This window comes from Eptatretus burgeri, chromosome 4 (genome assembly GCF_056783735.1).
Source record: "Eptatretus burgeri isolate ZD-2024b chromosome 4, Ebu_testis_v1, whole genome shotgun sequence".
Lineage (NCBI taxonomy): Eukaryota > Metazoa > Chordata > Myxini > Myxiniformes > Myxinidae > Eptatretus > Eptatretus burgeri.
This window is the reverse complement of record NC_140964.1, coordinates 53,309,223-53,321,096: the sequence shown is the minus strand read 5'-3', so window position 1 is coordinate 53,321,096 and position 11,874 is coordinate 53,309,223. Positions and strand designations below refer to the sequence as shown.

The 11,874-nt window shown below is 40.6% G+C and overlaps 1 protein-coding gene across 1 annotated transcript; it reads right to left on the bottom strand.

The window, feature by feature from the left end:
- Positions 1-1,058: 1,058 nt before the first annotated feature.
- On the bottom strand, positions 1,059-11,368 carry LOC147028071 (uncharacterized). The gene is made up of 5 exons (XM_085878083.1): positions 11,236-11,368; positions 9,375-9,580; positions 1,453-1,507; position 1,387; positions 1,059-1,335 (listed from the first exon to the last, which is right to left on the bottom strand). The coding sequence occupies exons 2-5, from the start codon at positions 9,571-9,573 to the stop codon at positions 1,213-1,215; spliced, it is 378 nt and encodes a 125-aa protein (XP_085734209.1). The 5' UTR covers positions 9,574-9,580; positions 11,236-11,368; the 3' UTR covers positions 1,059-1,212.
- Positions 11,369-11,874: the final 506 nt, after the last annotated feature.

Below are 11,874 nucleotides of genomic sequence, written 5' to 3'. Positions count from 1 at the left end.
TCAATTTGTGACACATGCTGATGAACAGGCCATGAATTAAATGGAAACGCACTCACTCACCTGGTTGGGACACGATTGAAATGGTCGTTATCCAGCATTCTTCTGATATGAGCACTCGCTGCCATTGTTGATTGAACTTGTGTAACAGATATCTTTTTCTCCTCCAGGAACGGGGTATGGTGATCATGTGTAATATAATTATTCAAATTTTCCTGATAAGGAAAAAGGGGGGAATTGTGGAAGAAAATAATTATATTAATGTACTCTCAATTATAATTGTTGCTGGTGCTTTATAAATTTAATTTTTATGCTATAAGTCAAATTGGCTGTCAGTTATGCTTCCCTTTACCCAAGAGTATTTTGACCTAAATGTTGATAAAAGGAATGTCTTGCTATGGAACAAAGTGACCTGGTTGATAACACCAACTTTTGCCATGATTATGTCATTCGCTTTTCACCAATTTGACACGTATTGCAGTTAGAGTTCTTTTGCCTAATGCTTATCAGCCCCCTCCGCTCCGACAAAAGCATATAAATGCCAGGAAATCTAATCTTAGCTTAGTGCAAATCATTGTGGATGTATACCATCTCAGTGGATTGGACTCCATGGTATCATGTTAATAAAATTATCTGATGTAATGTACTTTCCGTTGTGGACAGTGAATTAATTGTTTCAAACAGATTGAGTAACAGGTTTTACATTGAGTCAGTTAACTACAAAATTCTACAACAGTACCCTGTTTCCGAATCTTAAGTGAAGGATTTGCATTTATTCACCAGTGTTTGACTTGGTACAGTCAAGCACAACTGTGCTTGAACAGCATACAAGGTGACAGTAGTTTTAAATCAGCACCACCGTTCAGATGATAATTCCACTCTGTCACATCTGATTGCTGACATGGCATGATCTACAAACGGGCAACGTAGTGATCTCCCAAGCACATCAACTTGGCCCTCCGGAGCCAGTAGTTACAGAACCCCGAGTGCCCCCTTCTTAAGGGTGAGGTCGTAACACTTTACTCTGTTTAAGTATGTTATGAAGTAGTCACACAGCAGAGAACACTTGAACATGAGCTTTAATGGGTATTAAAGGTGAAATTTACAATAAGGTTTGCATTCACCGAATGTCAAATAAGCTGAGATAAGAACACTCACAGTCAATCATTGGGAATAAAGGAGCAGATAATGTTTTGGGTTTTTCTTAAGAGCATATTAAAAGTCAAATTCTTGCCTTTCCAAATCCAAATTAATCAACTGACAACTCCTGTCGTTTATAACGACGAGGGTGAATTCACTTTTTTCTAGCACACTGGAACTTTCTTTTCTGTGATGGAACTAAAAATACAAGGAAACAAATCTCAGATTAGCATACATTGTGGATTTAACACTTTTGAGGTTACAAAGCATGCTTAGTAGTCATACATAGGTGCTTTCCTCTTGCGGAAATCCAACCAGCCTAAGTAGTCATTGTTTCTCAAGTGGTGATTCTTTTCTTGTGAATGAGCACCTTGAAGGGGATGAAAAGGTAGGGCTTTAGTAACGTTTTCTATCACCATCATCACTGAACATGTTTTGCATAACTTACCTTCTTCTGATTTTTCCAAACAAACAAGGAAATTTGATGCAGGGGAGGGCATAGGTGAATCCTTCCCTGCCAATAGGTGAATTCAGGATTTTGAAAAGAGAGGTAAGAGCAAAGTGGAGGAGAGGATCTAAGATTTTCTAGTGTATCGAAACATAGTGGCCTGAAAAAGTATTCACCCCCACCCAATAATGTCCCATTTAGATGAGTTACATATTATTAGGGTTGGGCACACATCGACTTTATCTCTGTTGTCCCGTTGAAAGGAGTGTTTTTTATGGCCATTTTTCCTGCTGATCACGAATCCGTTGAAATTTTTGACCTAGGATGATGTCTTAGGTTGGTAAAATGCAAAAAATCAAAATGGCCACAAATTTACCCACTTTTCAGGTAAAATTTGATAATTATGGCTTACTAGGGCATGTAATATGTCATTTCTTATGTTTTCAGGGTCGCTGATATCGATAATCATACTTTTAAACTTGTGCAGGTCAACCAGACTGCCCCACAATGCATATTGCGATAAAATCAGCACAAAAATGTGAGCGTGACCCAAATTTCAAAGAATCAAATTAAGATATCACAAATTTCCGTAAACTACTACTTTAATCATCACCTCAACATCTCAACATTCAAAGCACTTTTTTCAGCAATATATCGACATCGACAGAAACATTGTCCTCTGGTTTGACAGCATTTCTGATAGATGTTTTCAGTTCGTCTACACTGAACTTCTCAAGCGTGAAAGTTTTTGTTCCGTCGGTACATTCCACTCTACGCTTCTGGCGTATATCGGGCGCCACTGTCGATCTAAGGTTGCCTATTTCCTTGAGTAGTTGTGATTCATTAAGTCTCTCAAGAGAGTAAAGGGAAATAGGAGTCACTGGACCTCCATGCTTCTTACACTAGAAGTCTCAGCAGACATCAATGTTGATTATCTGTAACGTCTAACGACACGAAAAACGTACAACATCAAAAACAAAGGATATAGTTGATTAATCAATTCAAAATTCGTTATGAAATTGAAAAGTGGGTATTTTTCATCGAAAATACCCATGTTTAGCGATAAATCCATACAGCCATCATGTGTCACTGTTTTGACCTCATATTCGATATCAGTGACCCTGAAAACATAAGAAATGACATAGCACATGCTCTAGTAAGCCATAATTATCAAATTTTACCTGAAAATGGGTAAATTTGGCGGCCGTTTTGAATTTTTGCATTTTACTAACCTAAGACATCATCCTAGGTTAAAAAGTTCAACGGATTCGTGATCAGCATGAAATTTGGCTATAAAAAACACTCCTTTCAAAAAAAGTATGGTTGTATGCCCAACCTTACTATTATGTAGAAACAATTTTTCCAAATGAACTTTTTTATTATTAACTGAGATCAACCAAAACACTGTGAGAGTTGAAGGAGTTTACATGTCAGGAATACCCTCAAAAAACATGTGCAAATCAAAATTCACTGGTTGTAAAAGTATGCAGCCCCTGAGGTCAGGACTTGCTGGAAGCAACTTTTGCAGCAGCAATGACTGCGACGAGTCTTTGTGGGTCGGTCTCGACCAGCTTTGTACAGTGAGATGGTGAAATATTTGTCCATTCTTCACTTGAAAATTGCTCTAGATCTGCCAAGTTTAATGGGGATCGTCGATAGATTGCAATCTTTAAGACTCATCATAAATGTTAAATTGGGTTCAACTCAGGACTTTGACTGGGCCACTCAAGAACATTTATTCTTATTCAGCCACTCCAGTGTGGCTTTAGCTTTGTGCTTCGGATCATTGTCCTGCTGAAATGTGAATATCCTTCCCAGTTTCAGATTCATGGCTGACTCAAGCAGGTTTTCATCAAGGATTCTCCTGTACTTTTCACCGTCCATTGTCCCTTCTATCCTGAAAAGCTTGACAGTCCCTGATTATGAAAAGCAGCTCCATAACATGATGGTGCCACCAGCATGCCTGACGGTAGGGATGATCTTGACTGGGTGATGTGCAGTGTTAGGCTTGCACCAGACGTAACACTGAATTTCGCTTTGAAGTTAAATTTTTGTCTCGTCTGACCACAAAACTTTTTTCCGCATGTCTGCAGTATCATTGAGATGCTTTTTTCACAAACTCCATTCGAGCTTTAAGATGAGTCTTTTTCAGTAATGGCTTCTTTCTTGCCAACTGTTTATGCAGACCAGATTTGTGAAGGCAACAGGATATTGTTGAATGATGGACACTGACCCCCATCTCGGACAGAGTGCATTCGGTAGAGCGCATACCTCCGCCACGCAATGCTTGATCCAGAAGAACATATCGAGTCCACTAAATTCGTGAAATATTATATATATATATATATATATATATATATATATATATATATATATATATATATATATATATATATATATATATATATATATCATTTATGGCCCAATCTCTCAATGGTGAAGAATCACTTTGAAGAATTAAAAAATTCTCCTATCCGGATCTGAATTCGGATCTTCAACAAAATCGAATCAATTCGTCCTTGTCAGACATCCAACCCATCCACTAAGTTTCATGTGAATCCGTCCAAATTTTTTGAGATATCGTGCTATATCTCGGCTTTAGCCGTATCCCTCTTGTCATTTTCTGTGACTGATTATTATCATTGTTTGGCATACTTTTGTTGCAGCCAGCCATATTGCTTTCCTCAAGAGGCCATAGGGCCGAGGCTGCTTGACTGGTCACCGATGCCACTTGGTGGAGTCATGCCAAGAAGGTATATGCTAGGGTTGAGTGTCTGCCTGCTCACTTTGTCCTCACTGGTTTGCTTAAATAGCTTGCTCTCGCTCGGAATCGTTGACAGGGGAGGTATGGTCGACCAAACCCTTTGGTGAAGAATCACTTCAAAAAAAATTATCGGATCTGGATTCGGGTCTTCACCAAAATTTAATCAATTCATTATTTTCACACACCCAACGTGTCGACCAACTTTCATCCAAATCCATGCACAACTTTTTGAGATATCGTGCTACATATCATTTTTGGTCATATCTCCCAATGGTGAAGAATCTCTTAAAAATTCTCTGATCTGGATCCTGATTTGGATCTTCATCAAATTTAAACGTTGCTGTCCATGACCAGTCACCTACACACACAAAAATTTCAGATCGATTGCTTGAAAACTGTGGCCAAAAATCATGTGACAAACAGACAAACGTGATAGACTGACATCCTGTACTTGAAGTAAAAAATTTTTGTCCAGTAACAAACAAACAGACAAACAGGGGAGAAAATATAACCTTTCACCTTCGATGGTGCAGGTAATAAACTCAAGTGGCATCAAAAAGTGCAAAAGTTTGGAGTGAGATTAATACTTTTACACTGTGTGTGTGTGTGTGTGTGTGTGTGTGTGTGTGTGTGTGTGTGTGTATGTGTGTATGTGTGTATGTGTGTATGTGTGTATGTGTGTATGTGTGTATGTGTGTATGTGTGTATGTGTATATACATGTGTATATATATATATATATATATATATATATATATATATATATATATATATATATATATATACGTAATTACATATATATGTGTATATACATGTGTGTATATATATATATATATATATATATATATATATATATATATATATATATATATATATATATATATATATATATATATATATATATATATATATATATATATATATACTGTATCTTCTTCTTTCGGCTGCTCCCGTTAGGGGTCGCCACAGCGGATCATCCGTATGATCCGCATAGTGATTTGGAACATGTTTTACGCCGGATGCCCTTCCTGACGCAACCCTGGTCGCCTCTTACGACACAGGGATATGGTACACCTATTTTAACTGGGGTATACACCGGCCCAGTATACTGGTACTCATTTCACCGACCTCAGAAGGATGACAGGCTGAGTCAACCCCTGGTGTATTAATTCAGTGGCCCAACGGGGCTTGAACTCAGGACCTTTTGGATCCCAAGCCGCTGCTCTAACCACTGCGCCAACACCAGGCTTTATATATATATATATATATATATATATATATATATATATATATATATATATATATATATATATATATATATATATATATATATATATATATATATATATATATATATATATGTATTTGTGGATTTCAGAATCGGATCCGCCTAATGCAGACAACATTCAGTGCCTCAGACAGTTATTTCCACAAATGCATGTTCAGGATCGACCCATCCGCATGTCTGCTGGGATTCTAACACTTTGATGCGTTGGAGAAGGGTATAGAACAGATTGCCTTTCTTATGGGATGGTCTTTTCCTCTTTACAATATGTTCATGCACGTGAGATAGCCGTTAGCCCAAACGGAGGCTCATCTATCCCCTTTCCATCAGGACACATTGGCTTGGAGGTGGAAGATTTATTTACAGTTTGGACTTACAGGACATTTGATTGAGCACACCGCAGGCTTTTCCTGAGCAGTTATTCTGATGGTCAAATACGGCTGTGGATCATTGACCTCACCCACATATCTTTCATCGACGTTTGGCATCCGTTGACGTTTTATGAGCGCTTCACGTTTTGGCTCAGTAATTCTGGCAAATGGCTGCTTTCTGCCGTTCGTGCAGCACCCCAAACGTGGCATCGTAAGCCAGGCCTGTGTTGATTTGGGGTTGCATCTCGCTCTGATAAGGAAGGAATGATAGTGAGGTTGACGGTTGGTCATGTGCAATGATGCGCCAATCGGCAAGGTTAATATGGCTGAAGTCTGCTTGAGGCTCCGCCCACACTGGTCGCCAACAAAAGGATGAGAGGATCGTTTTCCTGACAACTTTGTGACAGCTGGGTGACGGTTCCTTTCAGTTCCAGTTATTTGGTGAGTTGGTGACTTCCTGACAGCTTTGTGACAGTTGGTGACAGCTGGTTACAACTCACAGCACCCACAGCGCCTCACAGCTCCTTATTGCTGTCCGTTGTTTTCGGTCCTGATAGCTCCTAATGGTGGGTGATGGTTGGACCGTTCCTGCTGGTTCTGCTCATACCTGATTCTTGGCATCCCTGGTTCCTGGAGGTGACGACGTGACGTCGATTGGTGTTCGAGCCTGTTTGCGAATGGGTGTATGGCGAGGCAGGGCACTGGAAGCGGATCAAGGCACGCTCACACATTTTGGGACATTTTATTTGATGCACGATGACTTCTACCTTGATAAGACGAGACCGGATTTCTTTCCCCCCTGAATGATCTGCTGGGTTCCCCTTGTCAACGCTTAATCAAATGTACACCTATGTGTAAATATATATATATATATATATATATATATATATATATATATATATATATATATATATATATATATATATATATATATATATGAATGATATACAAGGTGTCCCAAAAGTCACCTTGGGATTTAGAAATCAAATAACATTTCTGTTTTTTAATAATTTGTTTTTATTTTCTTTTCACAATTTAGATTAACATTTGGAAATTACCCATGGAAAAATTCACAACTGAACAAAGAACCAAAATCGTGGAATTTTATTTAAAATTTCACCGATCAATTGTTCTCACCCAAATTGCATACTGCCGACACTTCAATGCCACAAAACCACCTTAAGATCAGAAATTTCTTGGCCATCACGTTCTCCTGATTTGACACCTCCCGATTATTTTCTTTGGGGTTACCTAAAGGATCGTGTATACATCAATAACCCCCGTACAATTCAGCAGCTCAAGGACAACATCTGTGCAGAAATTTGAGGGCTGCAGCCAGAGTTATTGTCCACTGTTATGGAAAATACTGTCGAAAGAGCCCGCCTCTGCGAAGCCGAAAATGGAGGACATCTAAACTGCATCATTTTTCATAAATAAAGCAAATTTTTCTCCATTTTGTAAATTTTCCTTTGGTATAAAAATAATCATAAATTATTTAAAAAAAAACAGAAATGTTATTTAATTTCTAAATCCCGAGGTTACTTTTGGGACTCCCTGTATATGCATATATATATATATATATATATATATATATATATATATATATATATATATATATATATATATATATATATATATATATATATATATATATATATATATATATATATATATATATATACCTAAACCTAAACCTATAACTACATATAAAGCCTGGCGTTGGCTTCACGGTTAACGTGATGGCTTGGGATCCTAGGATCCTGAGTTTGAGCCCTGTCTGCTGCTTAATTAACACCAGGGGGTTGACTCAGCCTGTCCTCCTTCTGAGGTTGGCAAAATGAGCACCAGTGTAGTGGTAACAGGAGCACTGCATCAGTGGCATAGCGGCACCCTTAACCAATGATGCAACCAGCAGCCAAAAATGCAGCACACCATGGGACATGTTTTTATATATATATATATATATATATATATATATCCCAAGTCCACCTTCTGCCAGTACCCCAGGCAGATGCCTGCCCCATCTCCATCTTCGTGAGATGCCGATCAACCTGCTGCAACCATGAGGCACGTGGTCGGCCCATTATCCTCCTCCTCATGAGGTGCCTTTTGCGCTCTGGCAATGTCACGCATTGGAGGATTTATTTATTTATTTGGTATGTGGGCGGTGTACTTTGAATGTACCTCTCCTTGTTTTTCTTGTTTTTTTGGGGTTTTTTTATCACCACCTCTCTTCCATAGTCTCGCTCCCTCTGCTCTCAGTCCTCCGACCTTTCGAAGCTCCTCCAGCAGGCACTTTTTCTTCCCGTAAACCCCTCTCTTGATTAAACTCCCAAAATCCAGGCTTACTACCCACCTCCACTCTTTTGTTCTTCTTTTCTCCTGTTTGTGCAAATACCTTCCTGAGATGGATTGATTGCATTCTTCCCTCCAGAACTGTAAGTCGGTGGTGCATCACACTCATGATATCCCCCATTGCTAGCCACATGACCCTTTATATGCCTTTTCCATAATTCGCTCAACCCACCTATTTGTAGATTATCAAGCTCATACAGGAGCTTAATTGGATATACAACACATACATGCAAGGAGATGGGACAGGGAGACATCACCATACACTTACATCAGTTGACATGGGGAGAAATAGAAATTTGACAGACCAACAGGCTTTCAAACTGACTTTGTGTCCTGTGCAGTATATACAGCATAATTTTATGCACACGTTCTTTGTTATATAAAATAACGTTTTATACATTGCTGCAGGAATGCCTAAATGTCAAAAGCTGCGCAATTGAAACTGATTACTGTGTAAGCTTGCCAGCAGAACTTGTTGCTACCTCGGGGGCCACCCTTCAATTGGAAATAGTCCACCCTTCCCATTGTGAGTCAAAAGCTTGATGTTGGCTTAACGTTAAGGTGGCTGTCTTAAGATTTTATTTTTTTGAGTTTGAGCCCCTGTCGTGCCGTTAAATAACACCAGGTGGGATGACTCAGCCTGTCATCTTTCTGAGATCAGCTAAATGAGTACCAGCTTACTGAAAACAGGGAACACTGCATCAGCGGCACAGCTACACTCCCAGTAATGATGCAACCAGCAGCCAGCCACTGGCGACATACGAAATAATAATAATAATTATGAGCAAAGCATCTGCATGCCACCTCATTTTCAGTGATACCTGTAGTCAAAATAATTTAGCAAAGTCCAAGTACCATTTCATTGTTTGTCAGCAGGCTCCTGTCATTCTGCACTCTGGTTTGGATCCTCTCCATCTGTTATTCTCTCCATCACGTATTGCTTTCTTAACAATTACCCTCCTTTATACAGGCGAATATATCTCCACAAGCATACCAGATCAAAACTGGTACCCTACCGTCTTGCGGTGTTGCCCGATAACGCTCGAGAAGCGCTTGCAGCTGCAACGCACCCAGGGCTTCATTCTTGTGTGCCGAGCCCTGATTCCCCCAGTTCACCGCCCTCCGATCCTCTCGCATCGTTTCCATCGGATGAGCCAGGCACACAGCAAGTCCAAGAAGCAGCACCAATGCAAACAGATATACACTGCCGTTCATGGTCGCACTACGTAGGGAAGGCAGGACAACGTTAACGTAACCAAAGAGCAAAGGTATCAAAGCAAAGGCTCAAATATATGCGACAGTTGGGTGTTGGAGCAAGACCCTGGGAAGAAGGAGTGCTGGAAAAGTGACAAGCCTAAAGGGTACTTATTGTATTTTTTGACATGTCGGGTATTTTTCACTTTCACATCAAAAATATCGCAAAACCTGATTTGAACAATTGTGCGCATTGTCAGCGGTGAACCACTGAATAAGCAGGTTCGTCTTCATTTCAGCATTGTGTGTACTTTGCAAGCGTCTATTGATTTGGCACCATTGGGCTGGCAAGGTACCTGAGAAGTGTGCGCACTCACCTGTAAGCTCTTCAGCCTGCGTTCAAATCTCGACCCAGCTTTAAACTGTCGTCCAGGTGTTTCACAGGCAGGGTGATACATCAAGGTACGTGCCGTCCCTCGGAAGGGCGTTAAGTCGGATGATCCGTCTGACAACATGAGATGGTGGACGTTGAAGATCCCTAGCTCTTCTATAAAGAGGTGAGCTTTCGCCGGCACCCTGAACAAATTACAAATTCCTGCCCCAACTACTGCTGGGAGCCAATGACAAACCACCGAGTATAACCCTTGCCAAGAAACAGCTTCAACAGCACCGACTGTCACAGAGTATGGTACATCAGAATCAGAATTACTGCTGTAGAAAAAAAACCCCCTTTAAATTTGGGAATTGTTGAGATTGAGAAATAAAATTAAAATGGTTTGCACGTCTTGTAGTGGGGCAACTTAGCATAACAATTGTGCATTTTGTGAGGAAAGCACCAAATTTGGCACACTCGTAGGCTAACATATTATGAACAGATTTGGATATTGGGCCATCTCAAATTCAGCCGCTGATGGCTGTGGCAGCCATTTTCCACTACCATCAAAATTTTGAGATGGCCCAATATCCAAATGTGTTCATAATATGATAGGCTACTAGTGTGCCAAATTTGGTGCTTTCCTCACAAAATGCACAATTGTTATGCTATATTTAGCTAAGTTGCCCCACTATTGGACAACTGCGAGACTTTCGTTCGATAACTTTTCAATGCCTCTTGGAATTTATTGATTAAAATCAGGATGCGGCTCAGACCCATCATAGAATGGCAGATGAAGCACCACACGAACTCCACCACTTGTGTAATGGAACCACTAATTCCCATATTGTTGTGGGGGTGACCCAGGGACCGTTTTTGGACCAAGATTTTCTCTGAACCAGCTGGCCAGACCTGATGGAGTGAGGAAGATTTACACCAGAACATACATATGCATCACATCCAGCATCCATCCATTGGGACCATACTCTGTGGAGAGCGTTGGTGCTGCCAAAGCAGTCTCCTTGGCCATTGGACACAATCCTGGACGGGTGGCTACTCCGTCACAGAATACCAGCAAGCTGACACTCATTTTGCCGACCTCGGAAGGATGACAGGCAGAGTCAACCCCACCTTATATTAATTTAACAGCCGAGAGGGATCTGAACTCAGGATCTTAGAATCGCAAGCCCACCACCCGGACCATTAACCCAACATCAAGCATATATCCAGTAGCAACACGTGAAATAGACATGCTATTCAGGTGAAGAAGCTATCTAAGCACGTGCATGTAACTGCAAGGTGTTATTTACCTGTCCTGCGGTTCTTTTCTTCAAGCGTGTTCAGATGGTAAAGGTGCGGTTCTGGAGCGACTCCTGCCCTTGTCTGTGCATTCCACCGAGTCAGTGGCAGAAGGCAAATCTGGTCCTGCATTTATAGGCGGGGAAAGCGCAGGGAGAGCTGGTGGGCTGATGGTGGAGGGTCGTACGCAATGTCGACACACCCATGCACACTCGTGAAAAGTGTGCAGGATGTACAGGCGGGTTTAAAATTACATTTCCAAAGTCTTTTTCTACATCCTATCATTGTCCAGCACAGCAGACAATGTTAACATGTTGCGTAAAGATCGAGTCAAGATCAAAATGAAAACACAGAAGTCCCCAAGTGGGACAGACGCTCGTCTCCCCGATGGAGGGAGGTTGTAGTCGGGCTGCATTGGGTGATAAAAGAGGCTCTTAAAGGGTTTTAGGGTTTTAAAGGATCTTCGGGTTCCAAAGGGTTCTTAAAGGTCAAAAGGGTCTTGGAGTTCCAATGGGGTCTAAAAGGGTTGGAAGGAGTCGAAAGGGAACCAAAGTGTCAAAAGGGTTTTTAAAAGGACAAAAAGGATTGTCCCCTCTCTGCCCCCACTTCAATTCTTTGTCACCCCCTCCTCCTTTCTTTCCGTTCTTCAA

Excerpts from the sequence above, each read along its gene's own strand:
- LOC147028071 (XM_085878083.1), bottom strand. The coding sequence starts at position 9,573 with ATGAACGGCAGTGTATATCTGTTTGCATTGGTGCTGCTTCTTGGACTT. Across the intron at positions 1,508-9,374 it reads TCGGGCAACACCGCAAGACG|GTGCTCATTCACAAGAAAAG; the intron begins GTAGGGTACCAG and ends ATCCCCTTCAAG.